The following is a 27746-nucleotide window of genomic DNA, read 5'->3' as shown; positions in this document are numbered from 1 at the left end:
TCTATTTAATTATGAAATTATCATACAGTAGGCTAAATAATGGTTTCAGTGTATTACAATAGCAGTCACGTGTGTAAAGTTAAAAATTTAAGTCAGAAATAAAGAAAGAAACCGCTGTTTTTATCAAACTTAAACTGTAAAAAGCTTGCATTTGTCTGCCATCTAGTGTGAAGTGTTTGAAATAAGGAATTCACGAAGACTGGATCCTAACTCCGCTACAGAGGCGCTTTATTTCCAACTTAGTATCGAATGGAAAATGTTGCGGCAGTGTATAATATACGCTGTATAATAGTTTGGACACATAATTATTGAAAAAAAGTAAACATTTATCAACTCATTCAATATCCACCAGAGGGCGGCGTTCACCTTTTTTTTGTCGGGAGTTCATATGCTAGGCCTACTTGTTTTCTCTGGAGGTAATTAAGTAACTTTGGATCGTTTTATGGTTGTGATTGGTTGGACAGGCGCATGCGCACTCGAGGTCACAACTCTAAAGTCAAGTCCGAAAGTTCCACTTTCTGAGGAGACGCGTCCATCTCATTTGAACACTTTAATATGAGGGACGCTGGGGGATATCTGTTGATTTTGGACATGTACATCTGCTGAAGAAAGTTTATCATTTCAAATAACTTTAGGACCCTCGTTACATTAGAAGGTAAGTCATTTATGATATCTGAAAAAGCGATTAAAATAATGCACTTTATCTGTGTCGCACCTGAGAGTCGTTTGCTCTTTTTAAGATTGTTACAATTAAGATTTAAGGTTAACTCACTCTTTATCTTATTTTTTCTTACCTACTTATGAATTGCAAACATTTTAAATTAATTTATTTTATAAATACACTTGTACAAAACATTTTTTACTGTCTGTTTACCTATTGAAGACCGTGATGAGTACTTATCACTAGAGATCTACTTTTTGTGAGGAAATGCTATCACTCAGGGAAAAAAAAAAAACGCGTAAAAAATGTACAACAGCTTGTCACCCTTTAAAATTACATCTTTGTACCTAAAAGGTGCATATTTTTCACTTAAAGTAGGAATATATACATTAAGGTACTACCATTAACCTTTTAGGGGTATCTAAGGTACCAAGATGTCCTTTTAAGGATACTGGCCCAATGACAAGCTGTTATACCCATAAAGGTACGACTTTTTTATTTATTTATTTATTTTTATTTTTCTGGAGAATGAAGGACATGAGCCAGATATACTTTTTAAATAACTTGTGAATGTAGACATTCATTTACAGAGCAGAATTTGCTTGTGGGTGTGACTCTTGGCTTGGACTGTAAAGCGTTCTTACACTGAGTGGTACTGTAAAGACTCTAAACCTGGAGTGTGTATATATATATCCTGTGTTTACCCTAACTTTCAGGGTGGAACTGTGTCCATTCACAGTGGAAAAAGGTCAGCTATGACATCAGGGACTTTTTTTTTTTAATTCTTCAAATATAAGACCCCAAATTGCTCCCATGCAGGCTTAAAGTGTGGGTCAGATGTTTCCTATCTTGTCCTCCACATGTTTCCTTTTATTCATGTGAACAAAAGACAGACCAGCTACGAAATGTCAAAATCAAAGCCATTTGTAATGTTTTAAAATCTTGATTGTGTTTATGTAAAACTTGGTTGTAAGTGACTAAAAGAAAAACTCTGTTGGCCATCATGATCACTAGATTTTTTTTTCGGATGTTTTGATTCATATGACGAGTGTGTGTGGGGACAAGATTTTCACCCCCAGTATCGATGTTTAAAGGGTTAGTTCATCAAAAATAAAAATTCAGTCATTAATTACTCACCCTCATGTTGTTCCACACCCGTAAGACCTTCGTTCATCTTCAGAACACAAATTAAGATATTTTTGATAAAATCCAATGGCTCATTGAGGCCTCTCTTGGTGGCAAGATAATTAACACTTTCAAATGCCCAGAAAGCTACTAAAAACAGTTCATGTGACTACAATGATTCAACATTAATGTTATGAAGTGACAAGAATACTTTTTTGTGCACCAAAAAAAAAAAAAAAAATAAAGACTTTATTCAACAATATCTAGTGATGGGCAATTTCAAATCACTGCTTCATGAAGCTTTACGAATCTTTTGTTTCAAATCGGTGATTCGTAGCACATATCAAACTGCCAAAGTCACGCCTCCCAGTGGTGAACCATTGCAATTTCAAAATACTTATGAAGTAACGAAGCCTCGTTTATTGAAATCACGTGACTTTGGCACCACTCCGAACCACTGATTCGAAACAAAAGATCTGTAAAGCTTCGAAGCTCAGTGTTTTGAAATCGCCTATCACTAGATATTGTTGAATAAAGTTTTTTTTTTTTTTTTTTTTTGGCACACAAAAAGTATTCTCGTTGCTTCATAACATTAAGGTTGAATTACTGTAGTCACATGAACTGTTTTAAATACGTCTTTAGTAGCTTATTTGTTAATTGTCTTGACATCGGATGAGCCATTGGATTTTATCAAAAATACCTTACTTTGTGTTGTGAAGATGAGCAAAGTCTTACAGGTGTAGAACGACATGAGGGTGAGTAATTAATGACAGAATTTTCATTTTTGGCCGAACTAACCCTTTAATAATATAATTGATATGCTAATAAATTAAGAATGCATTTCTGTATTGTTGATTTAAGGGCTTTACTGATGGTACTGTGGGTTGGATAAGACATAAATGGTTGGGAAACACTGATGTACGGTGAGTGAGGGGTCTCTGGTCTTCATCAGCTGACAGCTCACTTCTCTTTAAGAGGGATGCTGCTAGCATTCCTTTTCCCTTTGAAGCACTTTATCACACCAAGTGATAAGAGGTGGTATTATGATTTTGCTTTCATTCAGGAACTCAAAGCATAGGATTTTCTATGTGGAAATCTGAACTCCCGCACTCCCACATCCAGTCTAATGATTAGTAGGGAACGGGATCTCGGCACTTGGAGCTTTTTTTAATGCTGAAGGCCGCATATGTGTCACATCTGTGTGTTTGTGTAGTTCGGTAGCACAACCCGTCTGAGGGGTTGGTGTATTTAGGACGAGGCTCAGCCTGGATAACGGCATGGGCAGTGGGTTGTTTTTCTTTCAGGCTACCCCCACTCCATCCCCTATCTCCACATCTGGCCAACGTCAGAGTATATAAATAAATAAATACGACTTCTACCTTTGTACTCGTAGGCCTGTCTGGGCACTGAGCCAATCAATACGTCCCTCCTACATTGCTTTGGTTAACAACCCTTTAAGGGAATATGTGGTCTCCTGATTTACTAGCAAAACATGTAAATTAATCTGTGCGAGGAGTTCGACACTGATTTGGCCTGAGGGCGGGCTGTACGATATCTATGTTTAGAGGAAGCACTGATTGTGAAGGTATGTGAGAGGGAGCACACATCTGGAGGAGTTTTTCAGGAATCTGCGAGTAGGGGGAGGGTTAGGGTCTTGATGGAGCTGGTCATCTGGGTCATGGAGCGATTGGTGCATGGTACTCGTATAGGGCTTGTTGAGAGTGGCGAACCCCGATCTGTTAAGAAGCTGAAACAAAACATTTAGTACTATGCCCAATTAAGACTGTTTTTTCCCCCCTTCTTTCCGTATGGAAATGTAATTCCTCACTCCATTTGTGCCTGATTAAAATCTGCTACGTTCACTACTGGAAAGTATTGTTCAAAATTTTGTTTGGAGCCAAAGATCACTCCACACTATTATGAGGGGCTCGCTTTTATCCATATTATTTTCCATCCAAGCTTTCAAAATATCCATGAGCTGAACGGAATGGAGCTGGTTCTCATCGGAGATGGAAACACAATATGTGTGGTCATACTTGGGTCAGAATGTGAATGCAGAGAAGGTAAAAAGGTATATAAAGCAGTGTTTCTCAACCAGGGGTCCGTGGACCCCTAGTGGTCCTTGATGTAATGCCAGGGGGTCCTTATAAAATATCTGAATATGAATATTTGTATATTTTGACATTTAATGATTAATGATACCAGTGAGCCTATATTATTCTGGGGTCCTTGAGGATATATGGACAATATGACGGGGGGTCCATTACTCAAAAGGTTTAGATTCACTGATATAAAGCATCTGGGTCTCATGTAGCATTGAATTCTTATTGTGTTCTTAAACTATAGCCAAATTACATCCCTGTAATCACAAAAGCAAATATTCAGTTTTTTAGAGTTTCTCCTTGCACTGTTTGGAGAAGCTGCCAGAAGTCTAGGGCTTCCCCATAGGAAGTGATGCAGGCAGCTGACTAAATACAGCTCCTTTTCCCTCCAGGGATGTGGAGAATGTTTTCCGTTAGCCAAAAGTAACTTGAAAAGCCATGGATTTCAAGACCTTCACTTTGGCCAATGTTTCCACAGGTGGTAATGGGTCTGGATGAGTGTTCAAATCCAGTAGATCATAACTTATTGTAGCACTTTTCATAAAGTTTCGGTGAGGATTTAGTTGTTGTTTTGTGGTCAGAAGCTTGACTTGGTCACGTAGGCTCTAAAACAACTCGGTATATGGTGTATTTTTGAACAAGCATTATATACAAAGGACCCATTGATTTAACAAAATCTGATATCCATAAACAAAGCCCTGGCCCACTCCTCTTGCTACATTAAAACTGTGAGCGACGTGGGCCGGTCTTGCCCTTTCTGCAGTCCTCGTTGATCAGATAAGTGCATAAATGAATAGATTCATGTTAGAATGAGAATGTAGCTTGTATCTGTTCTCTTTCTCTGGGGGTCGGTGGTAAACAGACAAACAAAGACTTCTGTGTGTAGTTGTTGAGATTTGCAGCTCTCTTGCCCAGTCAGTAACAAAATTAAGAGGGTAATTTTTGGAGTATTTTACCCCCACTGTTTTGGCTTGTAATTGTGACCAGTAGTGTACAGTCCTGTGTTTTGTCCTCTATAGGGATGGGTCAGTATGGTTTACTAGTGGTTGATGAGTTTTCAGATTTTTGTTTTAGCATGCTGAGCTTTAGCTGTCTGCATGGTAAAACTCTGAAAAGTTGTTAATTCCTTTTTAAAGCACCATTATAACATCCATACACATTTAGAAGGACATCTTTGGCCATTGCGTTGCATTTCTGTTTTTCAAGTTTCCTTCCACAAGATCATAAAAAAAATGCAACTAATTAAAGACCCCTGTAATCTGTTTTCACATCCCTTGTCTTATAAGCCTAAAGTTCACCTATTCTTAAGCCATTATTAATGTTTTATTTGTTTTTCTATTTAGATTTTAGTTTCATTCTAGTACTTCCGCTTATTTTATTTCAGTTTAGGTGATAAGGCAACATTTCAAACTTAGTTTTTTAAATTAAGTTTTTGTCTCATATTTATTCTATTTTATTTTCACTGTATTTCAGTTAATGCAAATGGATGACAACAACACTATCCTACATACCCTAAGGACAGTATGATTCACACATGCATGTTTAGACATATAAAGCTACAAACTTTTAGATTCATCTTAAGTGAGGCATATCCATCTATTAGATTTAATTCATCTTGCTAATATAAATTCATTTTCAAATGGCAATTCCAGGATTCATTCAGGAATCCAACCTCTTGGGTGGAGTAGGGAAGCTTCTCTTGAGCTGTAAGCCAATGGCAATAACATGACATGAAGCCTGTGGGACTTTGTTTTGAAGGTCTGGAATTCCTAGCATTCCAACGCACAGTGCAGAAAAGTCCTGGGAGAATTGTGCCATTATCCCACACACGAGCCCTCCCATTCTGTGTAGTAAGACCAAAACGCCTCATATTAGTGCCAGGGAGGAGAGACTACATCAGATAGATGGAAAGCATATATATAAAATTTCTGCACCACTAATGCCATTAGAAGAGTCATATTCTTGCTTACTTTTGAATATCTCATTTGCAGGTTTCAAAGAAGGTGATCATGATGTGTGATGCCAGTGAAATGTTGGCAGCTGCTCTGGAGCAGATGGATGGCATCATTGCAGGTACAACTAAATTTGCAGTTGTATTATTTGCAGATTTACACAGTCATCGTCTGTGTGATGTCTATAAGAAACAATGCACATAAACCCATGAAGGGAATGAATTTGCACGGTGTGAGTGTTTCTGCAGATTTGTGAGAGCTGAAAGTATGCGTAGTGAGCTACATTACAAGCTTTTTCCACTATTTCAGCACTGATGAAATCTAATGCTTATTCGGTATGTGACCACAATACTGTCCGTCTCTGGGAACATCAGAGACACATCAGAGAAAAAAGAATGTCTTTGCTTGGAGCAAGTCTCTTGAAGGTTATGCTTTTCCATTCACTCTATAATTATGGCAGTGGACGTCCCACTGTTTACATCATCTGGCGATAAGCCATCAGAGTTGTGCGGTCACAGTCATCCAACCTGTGTTTTGTTTTATTTTGGAAACTGCTAAATGTGGCTACAGAAAAATAGATTTAAAGGTGAATTCGCCCAAAAATTGCATTTAAAATTAAATAATTTCAGTGATTTACTTGCCCTCGTTTTTTTGTTTTAAAACAAATATGCAGATGTCTGGATATGTTTTTGTACTTGATTGGTTGAATACAGTCATACAGTCTAATAATAGAGTCTAACAATAGCTCTGTGTGATGAACCAATAAAATTTCAGTCATTAAACACTGATAATCTTCATCCAATATTGTGTTAATACTGCAGGTTTGACATCATGACATGCGGTTAGAACCAGTGATGTTACTTAGTGTTAGTAAATTATTATTTACTAAAATAGTGTTAGTAAATAATGACAGAATTTTCATTGCTGGGTAAAGATTCATTTTTTTCTACTGAACATAGAACCCAACAAACTTCACTCATCTCTAAGGGTGCGTTCACACATTCATGTTTGGTTCGATTGCTCGGTTAGTGCGTTTCATGTGTGAACGCTGCCATCCGAACCCTGGTGCGCACCAAACAAGCGGACCGAGACCGCTGAAAAGATGGGTCTCGGTCCGCTTCCAAACGAACTCTGGTGCGGTTCGAATGATATATGAATGCAACACGGACCAAAGACGGGTAACTGAACCAAAAACAGGAAGACGAGACCCTAAAAAGGACAGAATCCTCACGCATGTCGGTTTTTCTTGTCATAGTCGCGAGTTTGCCCATCACAGGCATCAGACACGCGTCTCCATGCAGCAGATTATTTGTGTGTGTGTGACGGATGGATTCCCGCCGGTGTTTCGACTACTTTACACATTTTATAAGCTCTTCAGGAGTTCCGCTACACACACACAACGAGCGCATTTACCTCAGCACACAGCATTGTTTTGGATGTTCGGTAAGTTCCGTCTCAAAATAGGCAATACGTCATAAAATCCGACCAATCACGTTGTGAATGTATCCCTATGCCTTAAGGTTCGGTATCTTTTGGTTCGGTGATAAAACTGCCAATCTGAACGCTAACCGGACCAGGACTAAATGTTTTTTTTTTTTTCTTCTTTGGTCCGGACCAAATGAACCAAACGAACCGAACTACAAGTGTGAACGCACCCTAAATCCCTTCACTGATCCAAATTCCTGCACTTGCTTCAGGTTCTAAGGCCATGAACTACACCAATGGCCTGTTTGATTGTCAGTCACCAACTTCGCCATTCCTGGGCAGCCTTCGGGTGCTCCATCTTTTGGAAGACCTGAGGGTTGCTTTGGACCTTATGGATCCCCAGGAAAAGGAGAGTCTGCGCAGTCAGGTTTCGGAAACCACTGCTGAGGGTCTGATGGAGTGGCTGCAAGGCCAACTGGTGGGTTTCCCTCAGATTTTGTTAAAATACAAGTTTAAAAAATAATAATAATAATCATGTACTATATAAGAAACATCTGCAAATCTATCTCTTAACTACAGTGACCCGACCTGAATATTGAAGACTCTGTATATATTATAGTTAATGTTCTCCCTCATTCCTTCTATCATAACTAATTGAATTAATTTGGACTCATTTATATAACCTGACCCAGAGATAACCTGTGTTGGTACAAAGTGCCGATTTGTCAACCTGAAGGTTTCATTGATCTGATCTGTGAGTCTTTTTCTTTGCATCCACATGAGATTGCCTAAAATAAAAGGCTTTAATACTTTTTTTTTTTTTTTAAAGAATAAGCATTGCAATTTTGGCTATAGTTTTATAAACTTTTACCTGTTTGATGTAAAAACGTGCTCTTAAAAGAAGTAGACCAATTACTTTTTTTTTTTTTTTTTCTTTTTATTTAATATAAAATGTATTAGTCTGTATGTCTGACGTTTTTCTCCCTTTGCATTTTCCGTCCTTTATTCCAGTCATGATTCATCTGGATTAAGCACATTTCAGCTCCCCAGCCCATTTTTCCATATTCAACCTGAAGCTGCTTGCTTTACAAAATTTCCACTCCTGGGCTTCAAAATCTTGCAATGTGAAAACCTTTCACATGCATCTCATATAGCAGAGTATCATCTGTATGAACCCCACATGACTCACAGATGGCAGCATGTGATTTCTTTCTCAGGTCCCACTGGCATTTGCCTGTATATGGTCATTTCAGTTCATTTCACTGCGTTTTTATTTCAATTCACGGATGTACACCACATTCAAACTACCAGCAAATCTGGTGTGCCTTTTTGGAAGTGTGGCTCCATGTATGTTTTATGTCAAATAAAACTGTCTACCACTCCAAGCATTTATGTTTCCAGACCAATGGCCATGGATCTGTAGCAGGAGATTTGGTCTACCAGGAGCGACTCTCTCGCTTGGAAAGCGACAAAGAATGTCTAGTGCTCCAGGTGTGTTGTCAAAACCAAGTTGAGAGACTTTATGGGCCGTATGGGATTTTCTTGTCGGATTTAAAGTTATGCACTGCTGCTTTCCTTTTGGCTGTCAGTCTGAATACAGCCATTGTAGTTTCTAAATGTCACGCAAACTCAATAAATATGCACTCTTATTCCTTAGGTAAGTGTTCTGACTGACCAGGTGGAAGTTCAAGGAGAAAAGATAAGGGACCTAGACTCGAGCCTTGAGGAACACCGCATGAAACTGAATGCTACAGAAGAGTTATTACAGCAGGTGTGTTGTTTTATAATCTTATGTCCAGTAACAAATTTGCACAGCATTTAAGCCATATTATTGTAGGGGTGGTCAGTATAAAAGAAACGCATTTCCCAGAAAACTAATATCTAACTTGTATTGTGTAGGAGCTGCTTAGCAGGAGTGCTTTAGAGACGGAAAAACTGGAACTGCTGACTGAGATATCAAGTCTGAAACTAAAACTAGCCGCTGCAGAAGGGGATTGCAGAGAAAATGAGGTAATGAGCACGCATTTGTACCCCCGCCACTATGAAATTTCATAGGCTACAGAGTCCCACTGGCCTAATAAATTACAGTCTCAGTAATTAATCAGAACCTTAAAAGTGCTCTCAATGCAGAACAGAATGAACTGTACTGACAACTTGAACATTTAATGAAATTAAACCTGGCTATTATGGTTTGACCACCCTGTGGTTTCCTTAGTGCCATTCATTGCTGCCTAAGTCTTCAGCTTCAGGGTGAGAGTGAAACTCTTAAGTGTTAGAGCCATTTCCTGTTATAAAGCTTTTTTGCTCGTTTGAGTCCAGACTACACTGGTCCCATTCAGCTTTCTCCCACTTGCATGAGAAGGGAGTTTCAGTTTCAGAAACCAGAAATCCATGATGGACCAAAAGAATGGGCTAGGTTTCCTCCACATTAGATGGAAATTTTTCTTTTTAAGTATACTTTAAGTTCTCAGTTTTAGAGTTTTTTTTTTTTTTTCCCTCACTTTGTTGGGGTCCTTGTTGTTTTTTTGTTTTTTGCCTAAACTCAATTTAGCACTGCAAGTCTTTTAGCCTGTCAGTTTGTATGCAAAACTCTTCTTGACTCTTTGACTTATAGAAACATTGTCTGTCTCTTCAGGGTCTTTACCAAGATGTGAAAGACATGCATCTCAAGATGACTTCTATGGAGAACGAGAGACAAGAATATGAGAGAAGCCTTAACTCTACCAAAGTAAGAGTGCCTCATGGTCAGGTGATAATTACACAACATAAGATTACCAGCACTGAAGTGTAACAGCAAGCACTTGTCCATGAATCACTTGACCACAAAGAGAAATCTTTGTGTAGTTCACTCTAACCCTACAAACTACTGGAATGTGTCAAGCTAATGAACTTTATCCTCATGCTCAAAGTAAATTCACATAGCTAGACAGATTTGTATAAAATCATGTCTCTTTCTCTAGACTTTTTTTTTTTTTTCGTATTTCTGCGTCTTTAGATACTTTAAATTGCCATTTGTTCACACTACATTATAGTTACCTATTGTTTACTTGTTAATGCATTTTTCTGTGCTGCATTTTAAAGGAACACTCCACTTTTTTTGAAAATAGGCTCATTTTCCACCTCCCCTAGAGGTAAACAGTTGAGTTTTACCGTTTTCGAAACCATTCAGCCGATCTCCGGTTCTGGTGGTACCACTTTTAGCATAGCTTAGCATAGTTCATTGAATCTGATTAGACCGTTAGCATCGCGCTTAAAAATGACCGAGTTTTGATATTTTTCCTATTTAAAACTTGAATCTTCTGTAGTTAAATCGTGTACTAAGACCGACAGAAAATGAAAAATTGTGATTTTCTAAGCTGATATGGCTAGGAACTATACTCTCATTCAGGCGTAATAATCAAGGAACTTTGCTGCCGTACCATGGCTGCAGCAGGCGCAATGATATTACGCAGCGTCTCTCACATACTTCTCCATGGTTGCAAGGCATGTTCCCTGTGCAAGCAGGGGCTCACGGGCGCTGTGTAATATCATTGCACTGCTGCAGCCATGGAACAGCAGCAAAGTTCCTTGATTATTACGCCTGAATGAGAGTATAGTTCCTAGCCATATCAGCCTAGAAAATCACAACTTTTTATTTTCTGTCGGTCTTAGTACACTATTTAACTACAGAAGAGTCAAGTTTTAAATAGGAAAAATATCAAAACTCTTTGGTAATTTTTAAGTGCGATGCTAACGGTCTAATCAGATTCAATGAGCTATGCTAAGCTATGCTAAAAGTGGTACCGCCAGAACCGGAGATCGGCTGAATGGATTCGAAAACGGTAAACCTCAAATGTTTAACTCTAGGGGAGTTGGAAAATGAGCCTATTTTCAAAAAAAGTGGAGTGTTCCTTTAAATCAAGTCAATTTGGGTTTGGTATGTACTATGTATTGAGCTTATATTTAGTTCTTGAATTGAATGTGTTAATTTGGTTTTGATTGGTCAGGAGGAGCTGATATCACTACAAAAGCAGTTGGAGGACAGAGAGCAGGCACTTAGAAGACTTCAGGACCAGGTCATCCCAGAAAGCCCAAATACAGAACAGTCACAAAGCAGAGAAAAAGGTACGGTACGAACATACTGCTATATCAACAACATGCCAGCATTCACGTGTAACTAGAGTGGATTCAAAATTGTAGTATTACAGTATAAGTAATTCACTTTCTTCTGGATACATATATATTCTGTCCTAAATTGAGATCGATATGTATCAAATCCGATGATTAACATTTTGCTTAGTGTCTCTGTTCCTGATTTTTGTATTCATAATCATTATTTTGACCTAAACAGATGTTTAAAAAACAGTCTCAGACTTTTGGATCCCACTGTATACACTATCCAAAGGGAGCCCTGCACAGACACATTTTACAGCTAATAAATCCATTTGCAGCTGAGGCTATGCACTTTAAATGGATGACACAGAAACAAAAACATTTTAGTGTGATAAAGGAGAAACTATGCACGTCGTAAGAAAAAAACGTGTTGGAATGTATTATGTATGTAGGTTTGTATTACACGTTTAGACATGCATTTTGATTGATGGTGACCTGATTTTGGCTGCAGGCTGTCGTGCTCTTATAACTGTGCTTTGCTGGATTTGCTTCTATTGTCTCGCAGTATTTATTTTACACTACAAATCATCTTTACTTCCAGCAGGATGGGTATAACAACTGTGCAGTTTCTGGGGTATTTATTTTAGCGGCTCCAGAGACATAATAATTTTGTCAAAGGCTTCAGTCTTGTTCTGAAATATTTAGCATGTTGAATGCTGTAATGTTATTTGTGGAGTTGTTTTTTGTGTGTTCAGAAATGGAGGTGCAGAGAATGAGGAATGCTGTTGAGTCGTTGAAGGCAGCTAATGAAGAGAAGGTATAAACAATATGATGTCCTGCTATTTTGCTGCAACGTTCACATCAACCACCTGCCTGCACACAGATTACTTCATTTCTAATTAAACCATCTTCACGATCTTTCCAATTAAGCAGTCTTTGCATGGATGCATGCATGTAGAAGTAGGAGATTTTATATACATTACAGTTTAATATTAATAGAAATATTGTTTATATGTAATATTCATAGAAATATTTTGAAATATTTGATATTAAATTCCATGTTGTTTTAATCTGAATCTTTTTAGGACCTTAAGATAAAAGAGCTGCACCAGTCTCTGATCCATTACAAGAAAGTTCAGGATATGTCTGTGCAGGTATCGAAAGGTGAGGTTTCCACAGGTTTCACATTATTTCTTTCTGCTATAATGTAAAACCACTGATCTTCAGTAGGTGAATCTTCTGTTACCATTTACAAGTTACTTGTTGTCAGTAATGTTTTAAATGTGTATTTCTTTTGAAATTGCCTTTAAAGTGTCATTGTACATGGCTTCTCAGTCATTGTCATGAAAAAACTGCTTGTGGACAGTCTTTAAGTTCATCTATAGCAGTGGATCTCAACCTTGTTGACTTGTTGATGAACCCCAGCTGTCCACAAAAATATTTAACCCCCCCTCACAATTTCTATCCAGTAAAATATTGTTGCGCTTGGCATAACTACAAAGATGTGTATTCATTAAAAAAAACCACCAAAGAGTAAGAAATATCTTGAATTTTAAGTCTTAAGTCTTGAAAAGATTATTTGGATCTCAAGAATATTTCCCAGAAAGCTTTTGTCGGCATCTCAATCTAATAGCTTGGCTGATTCATACTGTCTCATGACTTGTGCTGTTTTCCCAGACAAACCCAGCGAAGATGACACAAGAGAGGGGCTGTGTGACACCGAGACCGTCTCCACAGGAGGCACAGAGGAAACTGATGAAGTATGAAGGGTCTTACACACACACACAAACAGTTATGATCACAGGATGTTCCTCAGACTTCCTTTTAGACCCCCTCCTTGCAGTACTTTCATTGTGATGGTCTGACAGAATAACAGTTTAACCATAACCCTTTTTTTGTTGTTTTTTGGCGGGGAATGTCTGTTGTTTTTGTTTGGGAGCAGCATCCTGTGATTTCAGGTCATTTCACAGCAGTCACTGCTTGCGCTGTTCATTGAAATTCGACTCCTCAGGGAAAATACTTTACTGATATTCTCCTCACTGCTGTTCTCTTGTATTCTCACATGCATCAGTGTTGTTTTCTCTCACACAGCCTCAGCTCATCCCATGTTCAGAGCTGCTCCCTGAAGTGGACCTGACCAGAGTGACCGCACTCGGACCCCAAGCACAGAGACCCACAGACAGGTCTGTTTACTTACTATACTATGCATCTTTTATTCAAAGTGTTTTTATATTTGTTGATTCAAACAATTTTTAAAATAAAAAATACAGTTTTAGGTAACACTTTATTTTACAGTGTCATTGTTACATATGTTACATGTATTTACTGTAGTAATAACTAGAAATTATGCAAGTTAAATATAAGAATTTTAAAATTAACCAATTATAAAATGTATCATATAAAAATAATATCTTTTATTCAAAAAGTAACAGGATACCATTTTGTATCCTATTATTTTATTTTTGTATTAAATGAATTATTATTAATGTTTGTAACAGATTTGTTTTCCATTTTGCTTTTTCAGTGTCTCTGCAGTTCAGCAGCCTGAAAGGTCTCCTTTGACAAGCAATAATGAGGTACTGACTTGATCTATATGAGAAATGATATTTTCTGGCGCCACCTGTTGTTTAAAACCCTGTTTTGCACATAAAAGTGTCACTGTCCTCATGGGGCCCCCTACAGCATCTCGGCATACATGACATTAACAAAGTGCACATCATCGTGAGCCTGACAAAAACAGATATTTACAATAAATTGGCCACATGGCTGCACTGGACACTTTTTATGAACGGTGCTGATTACTAAGCATCTAATTTGTTTATATTTAGAACAGTCACTTAGGAGGTTTTTAGAGGAAATCGTTTGTCAACGCAAAAAGTGCAACATCTTAACCAAGACCTTTGAACTTTTGTCTGTAATATTTTAGGATGAAGCCAGTAAAAATGGAGGCTCTCCATCCGTCTCCCCCACTCAGCCCAGCTCAGGGGGGAGTGAGAGTTTTGGCTCTAAAAAAACACGTTCCTCTTTTGGACGTGGCTTTTTCAAGATCAGAGGAAACAAGATGACAAGCAGCGCCCCCAGTCTGGGTGAGATACTTGAAGAATTGAAATAACTTGTGAGGTGAAGTATGCACCTTTCTTGGCACTGTTTTCTTGTAAGATTAACCCTATTAATGAACTATTGGCAGTTGAAGGAGAGCGTAAGGGGACGGAGCACTTGGATTTGGCCGGAGCGCAAACACAGAAGCCGAAAGCGTTAGAGACACTCTCACCTGAAGGGAAGAAGAAATCAAGGGGGCTCATGAAGTTACTTGGAAGGTCTTTGTTAATATGCTTAGTAACAATAAGCTGCACTAATTATTAATATGAAGATATTAACTCTTATGCACATACTGCATCAGGATGAAGAGAAGCCAGTCCACGTCCTCTGACCTGGACGATTCTCCAGAGTCAGAGTTTCGGAGAGGTGGAGTCCGAGCGACAGCGGGACCCAGGCTGGGGTGGTCACGTGATCTGCAGCGAAGCAATAACAAGTACATTTTGTTTAAGAAAGTTGTTTATTTTTTTGTTGTTTAGAGGCAGGTATCATGTATTGTTGACGTCTCTCTCAGCAAGCAGGACAGCCCGTTTTCACGCTGGAGTAAAGAGCAGGTGTGCGAGTGGCTGCAGGAACAGGGACTGGGCTTGTATATAAATCAAGCTCAGCAATGGATCAGCTCTGGACAGACCTTACTGAAGGCTTCTCAGCATGATTTGGAAAAGGTCTCCTGACATTTTTAAATTTGCACATACAGTGCTTGACCTTTTTTGTCGATATTTATTTATATGTAACTTTTTAGGTAATGTGTTGGCTGTGTGTTGTATGATATTTGTCTCTGTGCTTCAGGAACTGGCCATCAGACATCCTCTACACCGAAAGAAACTGCAACTGGCTCTTCAGTCGCTGAGCTCAGAGGAGGAAGATGCCATGGGTAAACTGGACTACAACTGGGTTACCCGTAAGTTACAACAATCAGTCATGTGTTTTAACTGAAAAGATTAAGCCAGATGTCCGAGTGTAGTTAATTACAAATGTTATTTAGGACTGATGGATCATGTATTAGTGAAGCGCCAATTAACATTTTATTACAGAATGTGAGTGCTAATATTATTATTGTAATTTCAAAGGATGGCTGGATGACATCGGCCTGCCTCAGTATAAATCTCAGTTTGATGAGGGCAGAGTGGATGGCCGCATGCTTCACCATATGACTGTGGTAGGTGTCAGGAAAAAAAGGATGTGTGTGTGTTTGGAAACATTTTTTAGAAATATTTTTGTTTTAGAAAAATATGCTATGCTCACCAAGGCTACATTTATTTGATAAAAAGAAAATACAGTAATACTGTGAAATATTATTACAATTTAAAATAATTTTTTTTTTTTTTTGTATTTTATTTTATTCCTGTGATGACAAAAGCTGATTTTTTTTTTTTAGCAGCCATTACTCCAGTCTTCAGTGTCAGATGATCAGAAGAAGTCATTCTAATATGCTTGAGAAACATTTCTTCTTTTTCTTATTCTTAATGTTGAAAGGTTTTCACTGTTTAATATTCTTGTGGAAACCGCAATTCTAAGGTTCTCAACGTGTCTTTGGTTAGGATGACCTGCTGGGTCTGAAAGTGGGCAGTGTGCTTCACCATCTCAGTATTAAGAGGGCCATCCAGGTGCTACGTATCAACCACTATGACCCCAACTGTCTCCGTCGCAGACCGACAGAGGTAGCACACCCTGACATCATGTTGCCGTCATGTTGTCACTTAGAATATGACTTTGACTTTTGCTCTATTTATTTCCTTTTGACTAGAATAATGCCACACCAGCAGAAATCTGTCAGTGGACCAATCACAGAGTAATGGAGTGGCTTCGTTCGGTGGATCTGGCAGAGTACGCACCCAACCTGAGAGGAAGCGGAGTCCATGGGGGCCTAATGGTACATACAGCGATGAAGTAAACAAGCAGGAAGTTTCTTTTTACTTATTTTGTTATACTTACATTTCTCAGGTTTTAGAGCCTCGCTTCAATGTTGAGACAATGGCTCTGCTTCTGAACATCCCACCAAATAAGACACTGTTGAGACGTCACCTTGCGACCCACTTCCATCTTCTGATTGGCTCAGAGGCACAAAGGCTGAAACAGGATTATCTCGAAAACCCAGATTACACTGTACTCACGGCCACAGCCAAAGTTAAGGCAAGTAACCGTAAGCGAGGTTGCCACTGAACATCTCTTATATATGGAATACAACATTAAATATAGACGTTTTACCTGTCCTTTCCCATCCTTCTTTTAGCCAAGACGTCTGTCGTTTGGAGGTTTCGGGACATTGAGGCGGAAGCGACAGGAGGAGACAGAGGAGTATGTTTGCCCCATGGACGTGCAGATGCCTCAGAGCAGCAGTTTCCATAAAGGCCCCTGCATATTTGAGGACAGCTTGGATCAGCTAGAGCAGGTATAGGCAGTTCCATTGACCAGGATGCAATGCAGATAAAACTGCAAATCATAACCCAAATCTTTTTTTTAATTGGCAGTCTTTACGATCTTATCTGGTCATAGTTGGACGTTGTTGCTATTCTTTAAATGACATTGTGCATCTCTGTGCAGATGGAGGATTCTGAGGGCACAGTGCGACAGATTGGCGCCTTCTCGGAGGGAATCAACAACCTGACTGTAAGACAATCACTTTAATATTCCAGCTGTGGTCTTTCTTGTCTTGCTTCAGTTCCTAACACTCATGTCTTGTGTTCTCTAGAGTATGCTAAAAGAAGATGAATTCTTCAGGGAAGCGTCCTCCCGTTCACCTGAAACCAGCACCAATGATGAAGACTAAGAATGTTTGAGCATGACAATCATCACTTAAGTCTGTAGCTGTGAAATTTCCCAACAAGCTGAAACCCCCAGCAAGACACTGTGATTTTGCAACGAAAGCATTAAGTTCCACTCGCATTGAAACTCAAAAGAATTACACCATAAATGCAGTAGTATATCAAGTCAATGGAATGTTATTTATTCATCTAGGATCTGGAGTATATAACTTAACTCAAGACAGTATTTATAAGTGTTTCACCAAGCTAAAACCAAAGACTACATATAAAATCAGCTGTTTGTTCTTAAAGATTTGTCTTTTATACTCTAGGCTATTATTATGTGACCATTTGCTGCATGTTTTCATCATTTTCCTATTTGGTTACATCAATTTATTGGGAGGGAAAAGTTGTTTATTTTGCCTGCAAACTCTTGATATTGTTATGCTATAACCATATCAGTGAATACCATGTACTATGTACTGTTTTATGCATGTGTGGGTTTGTGTGTGTGACGAAATTCAATTAAAACATTTTTTCAAATCCAGTTTCTTGTTTGTTAGATGTTGCAAGTTAGTCTTTTCACTCAAATGGAAGAATATTATCTATGAATCTATGCATTTGCTCACCATCCTGACATTTACACAGATTATGTGACAGAAATTAAACGAAAATTATCTGAGAGAATCTTAAACAAAAAAACATAAGTCTTGGTTCAAATCCCCCAGTCTCTAAAAGTTCCATGTGAAAGGCAGAAAACTTACACTAAGTTTCAGGCTTAGTGGCTTAAGTGTTTTTCATGTTATATGTGGGGTAGAACGGAAAAATGTAAAAACTGTTAACGGTGATACCTGTCTATAAGAGTTAAGCCAGGATGTAGGAGAGCCATTCTTCAAATAATTTTTCCACTGTAGGGTCACGGCAATGCAGACCTGAAAAAAAAAAAAATGTTAATGTTTACAATAGCATCGCCTTTTCTGGCTTTTCAATTTTATGCAGAATGTAAATTTATTCCATGTACATGTAGATTAAATTATTAGGTGATTAATCTTCTTTAGCCTATATATTGTTAGGCTGATAAACAAGAATAAAAAAAAAAAAAAAAAAAAAACTAGTTATAGCAGTTTTCCCAACCCTGTTCCTAGAGGCACACCAACAGTACACATTTTGGATGTCTCCCTTATCTGAACCATTCATTTAAGGTTTTGGAGCAGGGGTGTCCAAACTCAGTCCTGGAGGGCCACTGTTCCTGCAGAATTTATCTCCAGCTTGCCTCAAAATTTCTAGTATGTCTAATAAGATCTTGATTAGCTGTTTTGGAGTCTCTACTAAAGAGCGGATGAGTTGAATCAGGTGTGTTTGATTAGGAAGAGTTCAAAAATGTGTAGTTAATGTGCTTCTAGAAACAGGGTTTAGGAACACTGGGTTAGAGTATAAATGTTTGCCTATAACATGAAAGTTTTGGTTCAAATCCTACAACAGCTTAAGTTTATCTTAGCATACCATAACAAAGCTATTGTTAAAACTCCATCCAACACTTTCTCCTGCTCCAGTCAGTGGCTCAGTGGATAAAGCATTTTGTTGTAACCATGGAGTTCTGAGTTCAAATCTCACCATTGTATACATTATAGTCTTTCATTATAACCAACAAAGTGTCCCACAGACTAAACACATATTCTGTGTTGATAAAGCTGTGATAGAGGCATGGGTTCAGACCCCTCTACTGTTTACATTACATTATTGTCAATATAACCAAAAAAAGTGGCTAAAACACCAGCCTTCAGAGCAAAAGCCACAGTGGTTCAAGTGGCTAAACACATGGGTTCAAACTCCTCTACTGTTTACATTCATTTATTGTCAGTATAACCAAAGTGGCTAAAACTCCAGTTTTCAGAGCGAAAGCCATGGTGGCACAAGTGGCTTAACACACGTTTTCCGCTGATGAAGCTACGATAGAGGCATGGGTTCAAATCCCTCTACTGTTTACATTAAATTATTGTCATGATAACTAACAAAGTGTCACAAACACCAGTTTTCAGAGCAAAAACCACAGTGGCGCAAGTGGCTAAACACACGTTCTCCGTTGATGAAGCTACAATTGAGGCGTGGGTTGAAACCCCACTGCTGTTTACATTAAATTATTTTTATTGTAACTAACCAAGTGTCACAAACACCAACTTTCAGCGTGAAAGTCACAGTGGCGCAAGAGGCTAAACACATTCTCCACTGAGGAAGCTACTATAGAGGCGTGGGTTCAAATCCCTCTACTGTTTACATTCAATTATTGTCATGATAACTAACAAAGTGTGACAAATGCCAGCTTTAAGCGTGAAAGTCTAAGTGGCACAAATGGCTAAACACACGTTCTCCGCTGAGGAAGCTACGATAGAGGCGTGGGTTCAAATCCCCCTATGGTTTACATTAAATTATTGTCATGATAACTAACAAAGTGTCACAAACACCAGTTTTCAGAGCGAAAGCCACAGTGGCGCAAGTGGCTAAACACACTTTCTTCACTGATGAAGCTACAATTGAGGCGTGGGTTCAAATCCCACTGCTGTTTACATTAAATTATTGTCAATATAACCAAAAAAGTGGCTAAAACTCCAGCTTTCAGAGCAAAAACCACAGTGGCGCAAGTGGCTAAACACGTTCTCCGCTGATGAAGGTACAATTGAGGTGTGGGTTCAAATCCCACTGCTGTTTACATTAAATTATTGTCAATGTAACCAAAAAAGTGGCAAAACACCAGCCTTCAGAGCAAAAGCCACAGTGGCACAAGTGGCTAAGCACACGTTTTCTGCTGAGGAAGCTACGATAGAGGCGTGGGTTCAAATCCCCCTACGGTTTACATTAAATTATTGTCATGATAACTAACAAAGTGTCACAAACACCAGTTTTCAGAGCAAAAACCACAGTGGCGCAAGTGGCTAAACACACGTTCTCCGTTGATGAAGCTACAATTGAGGCGTGGGTTGAAACCCCACTGCTGTTTACATTAAATTATTTTCATGGTAACTAATAAAGTGTCACAAACACCAACTTTCAACGTGAAAGCTACAGTGGCGCAAGTGGCTAAACACGTTCTCCACTGAGGAAGCTACTATAGAGGCGTGGGTTGAAACCCCACTGCTGTTTACATTAAATTATTTTCATGGTAACTAATAAAGTGTCACAAACACCAACTTTCAACGTGAAAGCTACAGTGGCGCAAGTGGCTAAACACGTTCTCCACTGAGGAAGCTACTATAGAGGCGTGGGTTCAAATCCCTCTACTGTTTACATTAAATTATTTTCATGATAACTAATAAAGTGTCATAAACACCAGCTTTCAACGTGAAAGCCACAGTGGCACAAGTGGTTAAACACACTTTCTTTGCTGATGAAGTTAAAATTGAGGCGTGGGTTCAAATCCCACTGCTGTTTACATTAAATTATTGTCATGATAACTAACAAAGTGTCACAAACACCAGTTTTCAGAGCGAAAGCCACAGTGGCGCAAGAGGCTAAACACACTTTCTTCAGTGACGAAGCTACTATAGAGACGTGGGTTCAAATCCCACTGCTGTTTACATTAAATTATTGTCAATGTAACCAAAAAAGTGGCAAAACACCAGCCTTCAGAGCAAAAGCCACAGTGGCACAAGTGGCTAAACACACTTTTTCTGCTGAGGAAGCTACGATAGAGGAACGGGTTCAAACCTCACTGCTGTTTACATTAAATTATTGTCATGATAACTAACAAAGTGTCACAAACACCAGTTTTCAGAGCGAAAGCCACAGTGGCGCAAGTGGCTAAACACACGTTTTCTGCTGAGGAAGCTACGATAGAGGAACGGGTTCAAACCCCACTGCTGTTTACATTAAATTATTGTCATGATAACTAACAAAGTGTCACAAACACCAGTTTTCAACGTGAAAGCCACAGTGGCACAAGTGGTTAAACACACTTTCTTTGCTGATGAAGTTAAAATTGAGGCGTGGGTTCAAATCCCACTGCTGTTTACATTAAATTATTGTCATGATAACTAACAAAGTGTCACAAACACCAGTTTTCAGAGCGAAAGCCACAGTGGCGCAAGTGGCTAAACACACTTTCTTCACTGACGAAGCTACAATTGAGGTGTGGGTTCAAATCCCACTGCTGTTTACATTAAATTATTGTCAATGTAACCAAGCAAGTGGCAAAACACCAGCCTTCATAGCAAAAGCCACAGTGGCACAAGTGGCTAAACACACTTTTTCTGCTGAGGAAGCTACGATAGAGGAACGGGTTCAAACCCCACTGCTGTTTACATTAAATTATTGTCATGATAACTAACAAAGTGTCACAAACACCAGTTTTCAGAGCGAAAGCCACAGTGGCGCAAGTGGCTAAACACACTTTCTTCACTGACGAAGCTACAATTGAGGTGTGGGTTCAAATCCCACTGCTGTTTACATTAAATTATTGTCAATGTAACCAAAAAAGTGGCAAAACACCAGCCTTCAGAGCAAAAGCCACAGTGGCACAAGTGGCTAAGCACACGTTTTCTGCTGAGGAAGCTACGATAGAGGCGTGGGTTCAAATCCCCCTACGGTTTACATTAAATTATTGTCATGATAACTAACAAAGTGTCACAAACACCAGTTTTCAGAGCGAAAGCCACAGTGGCGCAAGTGGCTAAACACACTTTCTTCACTGACGAAGCTACAATTGAGGTGTGGGTTCAAATCCCACTGCTGTTTACATTAAATTATTGTCAATGTAACCAAAAAAGTGGCAAAACACCAGCCTTCAGAGCAAAAGCCACAGTGGCACAAGTGGCTAAGCACACGTTTTCTGCTGAGGAAGCTACGATAGAGGAACGGGTTCAAACCCCACTGCTGTTTACATTAAATTATTGTCATGATAACTAACAAAGTGTCACAAACGCCAGCGTTTAGCGTGAAAGTCACAGTGGCTCAAGTGACTAAACACATGTCCTCTTCTATTAAAGCTACGATAGAGGCGTGGGTTCAAACCCCACTATTGAATACATTAAATTATTGTCAATATAACCAATAAAGTGGCTAAAACACCACTCTTCAGAGTGAATGTTTTTCATCATTTAAAACAAAGCTCTCAATAAAACCCCTTCAAAAACATTTAACAACTCTGCAGACTCAGTGGCTCAACAGACAAAGCATTGTGTTTTAATCTTGAAGACTTGAGTTCAAATCCCACTACTGCGTACGTTAAATTGTTATTGATGCTGAAGCTAAACTAAACATAAAAAACACCACTTAAAAAAACACACAAGCTGTGTGGCTCAGTGGATGATCCTTTGACTATCATTCATTAAAGTCCAGGTTCAAAGCCCACAAATGCTAAGGTTTTACATGATTTAAAACAAAGTTCTCAATAAAACCCTGTCCAAAACATCAAACAACGCTTCCGTCTTGGAGACCCCAGTTCAATTCCCACTATTGCTTATGCTAAATTTCTGTCAATGAATCAGACAAAGTGGCCCAAATGACACCTCTCAGTGTGAAAGCCACGATGGTGCTAGTGGCTAAACACAAGTTGGTTGCGGACAAGGCTGCGATAGAGGCATGGGTTCAAATCCCACCTCGGTGTGTGGGGATCACACCTAAGAAAGACAGAAAGCTGTGGCAACAGCAAAGTACCTGGGGTGATACAACAAAGAAGGAGTGTGGTAGCAAAAGCGGATACCTGAGGCTCAGAATGAGACTGAGTACCCTGGGGCAGTAAACAAACTGGCTACCCAGCCAAGAAAAACACGGACCTGAAATGTGGACTGGCTAACATACCTGGGGCGGTAAAACATGTGTGATGCAACAGGAGAGGTTGGGTGTGTGCCAGGAGGAAAGAGAGTGGAATGGGAGAACACAGCAAAGAGTGATAAAAAGAGCTTCCAATTTTTTATTTTTATTTTTTTTAGCCTAAAAAGAAAAAGCTACAACAGAAGGAAGATTTGAACCCTGGTCTCCTACATAAGGCTTGATTCTCATACCACGAGCACAGACCACCAGACCACTGCCATCACACTAATGGTTCATCTGCTTGATTTAAGAAAACTCATAAGCACACATTTAATAATAATTAAAAAAAAAATAAAAATAAAATAAAATCCGATCTTAAATGTTGGTATCTAAAAAGTGCCTAAAATGTTTATTAAAATCAGAATTATTATTAAAACAAACAATAAAAAGAAAATTTAAAATATTAATAATAATTAAAATCTGATAAAAGTGTCTAAAAAACATGAAAATAATATTGATTAAAATCAGAATTTACAAACAGCATCTAAATAAAATAAAAAATGCAAAATGACAGAATGATATACAGCAGTAGAGCTGGATAAACTGTATATCAATAATAATCTACAGTCCTTTTCAGTTCTGAAGGTTATAGAGTTCAAACTGTCTCTGTGTTTCAGCATTTGCTGCAGGATATTGGACAAAATCAAAACAAATGTTTGTTGGTCCAGTAGAATCCATTTAGAGTTTTAAAGCTAAAATGAGATTTTCCTACACAATAAACAACAGTAATCCTAAAAGGTTTCCAGCACATGGATTGATCCCAGTCTTAGACTGCATATGATGGTTTTCATTAGAAGCAAAAGCACTGCAGCTCTACAAAACCATGAAGCAGCAGAACATCAAAGCTACACACGCCAACTGACTCTATTAATAAACATCAGTAAGACTAAAACAACAACAGAGACAGAAATCACGATTCCTTATTATTCTACTTTATAAGATAAATATCAGAGGCCGATTCGTTCAAATCTTATAAAGGTATCGCAACAACTACTGATTCACTGGATCTTCTAAAGCTGTCAGTGAGTTCAGCAAGAGAGCAGCATGTAAACAGAGTCTGTGATGATAAACATCCACAGAAGATGCGACTGCCTTCATACATGCTTAGCTGCCAAACAACACTGTCATAGTTTCTAGTGCACTGGCTATTTTACAAAGAGAAATACAATGAGTAAGAATAAAAAGGACACTTACTGTTGAGTGATATTCAGCTGTCATCTGCAGAATCTGTAGGCTACTTTAAACAGTCCGCACGTGTTTAATGTTGTCAAGCGTCTGAAGGTGCGTCAAACTGAACGTGAATCCGCTTACGCCACCTAGTGTAGCGGATGAAAAACTGCATCTCAGTTTCTAAATTACGGGTTACGGTGCCTAGACTTTTGCAAGTTATTTAAGGTTTGTTCACGGACTCAATTCCAAAACTTCTAGCCTATTTGAAACTTACATATGCATGCAAAACACTGTCTTTGCTGGGTTAAATAATGTCAAGTAAGTGATCGTCAGCTCCCTCTTGTGGCCGGTTAGTGTTTGTTGATCAAATTAAGAACTTGCGGAAGCCAGTCAAAGCTGAGAGGACTTAGATTTGATTTGAATTTAATACATTTGAAAAAACAAAATCTGTGATTTTATCGAAGTCTTGAGCAGCAAAACAACGTAAATTTAGCAGTTTCAGATAAATGATCCAGATTAACCGATGCGGTAAACAGATCAAACGTATTGAACTCAACGGCACGTGAGTGTAAACATACAATACGACATCTTTTGTTGTTTTGGGGTTATCTATGTGAGTCTAAGTTGATGTTTATTTATCTTTAGTTATCTAATATGATATAAATCACGTTTGTTCGCTGTTAAACAATGTTTGCGTGTTGCTGTGTTGGTTTTTTAAGCAGATTTAAACAGCGTTTATAGTAACTTGATTGATGATGTGGAGGAACAAACGAGATTTATAAAAAACATTATTAAAGTATCAAAATGACGACATATAAACTGATTGATATCAATACCAAACTTATGAATTGTGTCTAATTGTGTCTTTTTACTGGTTAATATAACAGGCACAGGAGTGAGATCTGATCAGTGTCAGCTCCCTCTTGTGGACAATAAGTGTATATGCATTAATATATTAAAACAGCAGCAGAAGCAAAGAGGTGTATGCCGCTTTCCTGTCGTGTAGAGAATTAAATTCAGTGTGAATGTCCCTAAATCCCTTAAATCGCCCCCCCTAAGGTTGCAAAAGCACAGAAATACATTTACATACAGTAGATAAATTATATAATAAAGCAGTTAGTTCTTGAGATCTGAGAGCGCTGATATTCAGTCCAACAGCGATGGGACTTTTCACTGTTTTTATCACTCTGTGTTTGAATGTTCCAGAAAGACTGCCAGTTTGTTGCTGGTAGGGATTGTACAGGTTACACCGATACGCCAGTAGGTGGCGATAAACGACCTTCATTCAGTAATGAAACAAGTGAGTGATTCATTAATCTGACTCCAACATTGATCTGATTGAGTGAAACGCTGTTGCAGGTCAAGGACTCAATAAGCAGATATTCAGATTCATTTAGATAGCATCAATCTTTTGGCATTTTAAAATAATGATTTTAGAGAGCATTTTAACACTAAACACATGAAATATGAACTTCTATGAAGAATAATACTTCTGTCTGTCAATACTGTTGTTTAGCCATGTAGACAAGTAATGTGAACTTCAAGCAGGGCATAAACAAAAACTGTGGTGGTGGAATAATTAAAGCTAATGATAAATAATTTGTCCTACAATAAATAGAGCATATACATTTGTTTTTACTTTTTTTTTTTTCCAAAGCAACATTTGGTTTACCTCTATTTTTTCCCCCCTATTAGATGACTTCTGTTGGAATGGATCTACAATGACTGTTTGCTACAGCGCTGCACATTTTATGTCTCATGCTGATCCAGTTCAGTTCACGCAGCTCTCTGAATACGTGTTGATGATCTGAATCAGATGATGAGAAAATGAGCAGTGCTGAACTCAAATATAGGTGTCTTCATCACAGTGATGGGAGTTACCAGATCAGTGGGTAAGGCCATAACAGAGCGGCGTTTTCGACCGCGTTACCTGACTAGGTCACATCATAGTGACAGTTGTGTTTAAGAGTGGGGTCAGGTAAGGGGTGTCATTTTCATTCATAGACCCCCACCAGTTTGAAAACACCATCAAATTTAGAAACTCCTACTTTTGTTCTGCAGAGACTCGCTGGACATGGATAAAGAAATACAGGAGAACTGAATCATGGGAGGAGGTCCCTGCACATGAGGATGAGTGTCATCTTCACCAAGTCCACACTGATGAACCCTTTTCTGTACTCATCCCTTCTCATCCTTCACCTTCTGATTGATTATTAATATCTGGTTGAACTTGAGTAAGTGATCTAAACTAAGGTTGTTCATGTGCCTAAATATAATCAGCAAAAACAAGTTGTTCCTACCATCTGGTGTCCTGTCGACGGCGTGCCACGTCTCAAAAGGATTGGCCATGACCTCTTCTAACTCAAGGTGTTGGAGAATTTCTGTTTTAAGACAAACATTTGTGAGTGGGGGAAAAAAGCGCTGGACGCATGCTGCAGACACCTGCTGGTCAAAATGTGTAAATGCAAGTAAGAAGAGTCCAAACATGACACCTTTTGCAAATGTGTTCAAGTCAACTATTCCTCTCTTTTTTCATTATACACACCAGTTTGTCATTAGAACTGAAGCTAAATTATAAAACTGACCTGAGATCAGTTAAAACCATATATTAGAATCTAGTTAGTGGTTCACCAGATCAACGCCACCTAGTGGCGAATCACTGAAATGTTTCAAAGCTTGTTGAAATGAAGTCTTATTTAGCTCAAATCACATGACTTTGCCAGCTTGATACACACTTTAAACCAGTGATTTAAACTAAATATCTGTAAATGCTTAATAAAGCAGTGTTTCAAAAGGACACACACACACTACATACACTACATACTACATACTAGCTCACCGGTTTGAATCTGGTCATGTCTTGAACACACTTCCTTTCTTTCCCATCTGTGCTCTACTTCCCTATAAATAAAAACATGATATGTTTATATACTGTAGAAAAAGATATCTAAAATGAACAGAATGTGCCAAAAATGATCAGGTGATTCAGGCTTCTTTTGTCATTTATCACAGAAGTGATCTTAAAACAATACAAACCTCGATACGGGGCTTCATTGGAAACTGTGCTGCATCACTGATAAACTGGCCCATGTCCTTAAAAAATAAAAAGAAACAAGTGCTACAAACTCAGTGGCTCAGCAAATAATTGTTTGCTTTTCATTCACATAAAAGACCTGTAGACTCAGTGGCTCAGTGGATAAAGCATTGCGTTGTAATCATGGAGCTCCGCGTTCAAATCACACTGTTACAAACATTAAATTATTGTCATCATAGCCAACAAAGTGTCTCAAACACCAGTCTTCAGTGTGAAAGCCACAGTGGTGGAGTGGTTAAACACACGTTCTCTGGTGATAAAGCTGTGATTGAGGCATGGGTTCAAACCCCACTGTTGTTTACATTAAATTGTTGTCATTATAACCAACAAAGTGTCCCAAATGCCAACCTGAAGTGTGAAAGCCACAGTGGTGGAGTGGCTAAACACATGTTCTCTGGTGACGAGACTGCTTGGGTTTGAATCCCAACTCAATAATCAATCAACAGAGACTCTATCAAAACTTTAACTGGTTTATTGTAA

General features: G+C 38.6%; 1 protein-coding gene and 3 long non-coding RNA genes across 7 annotated transcripts; 2 read left to right on the top strand and 2 right to left on the bottom strand.

The window, feature by feature from the left end:
• The first annotated feature begins 495 nt into the window (after positions 1-495).
• On the top strand, positions 496-17738 carry ppfibp1a (PPFIA binding protein 1a). Its single transcript, XM_067391735.1, has 25 exons — positions 496-655; positions 5880-5961; positions 7538-7743; positions 8667-8756; positions 8923-9036; positions 9165-9275; positions 9901-9993; positions 11252-11369; positions 12113-12174; positions 12443-12521; positions 13035-13117; positions 13449-13540; positions 13882-13933; positions 14284-14443; positions 14545-14674; positions 14758-14889; positions 14968-15118; positions 15243-15354; positions 15524-15612; positions 15995-16114; positions 16201-16326; positions 16398-16586; positions 16687-16845; positions 16998-17063; positions 17146-17738. Exons 2-25 carry the CDS (start codon positions 5898-5900, stop codon positions 17221-17223), a joined length of 2676 nt encoding a protein of 891 aa, XP_067247836.1. The 5' UTR covers positions 496-655; positions 5880-5897; the 3' UTR covers positions 17224-17738.
• LOC137024328 (uncharacterized) lies at positions 14450-16527 on the bottom strand. The gene is made up of 3 exons (XR_010895679.1): positions 16389-16527; positions 14750-14869; positions 14450-14628 (listed from the first exon to the last, which is right to left on the bottom strand). It is a non-coding gene; the product is annotated as an uncharacterized lncRNA (long non-coding RNA).
• Positions 16676-27254, bottom strand: LOC137024329 (uncharacterized). Of its 3 annotated transcripts, XR_010895682.1 has the most exons (6): positions 27209-27254; positions 27012-27073; positions 26473-26553; positions 24197-24318; positions 18049-18129; positions 16676-16808 (listed from the first exon to the last, which is right to left on the bottom strand). It is a non-coding gene; the product is annotated as an uncharacterized lncRNA (long non-coding RNA). The 3 variants fall into 3 exon arrangements; XR_010895681.1 differs by having other exon boundaries at positions 27012-27252; XR_010895680.1 differs by having other exon boundaries at positions 26473-27252.
• On the top strand, positions 24549-26505 carry LOC137024330 (uncharacterized). 2 transcript variants are annotated; one of them, XR_010895684.1, is made up of 4 exons: positions 24549-24734; positions 25379-25472; positions 25868-26064; positions 26234-26505. It is a non-coding gene; the product is annotated as an uncharacterized lncRNA (long non-coding RNA). The 2 variants fall into 2 exon arrangements; XR_010895683.1 differs by having other exon boundaries at positions 25868-26150.
• Positions 27255-27746: the final 492 nt, after the last annotated feature.

Source organism: Chanodichthys erythropterus, chromosome 8, assembly GCF_024489055.1.
Source record: "Chanodichthys erythropterus isolate Z2021 chromosome 8, ASM2448905v1, whole genome shotgun sequence".
Taxonomy (NCBI): domain Eukaryota; kingdom Metazoa; phylum Chordata; class Actinopteri; order Cypriniformes; family Xenocyprididae; genus Chanodichthys; species Chanodichthys erythropterus.
The sequence above is the reverse complement of the archived record's forward strand: the minus strand, read 5'-3'. Positions and strand labels throughout refer to the sequence as shown.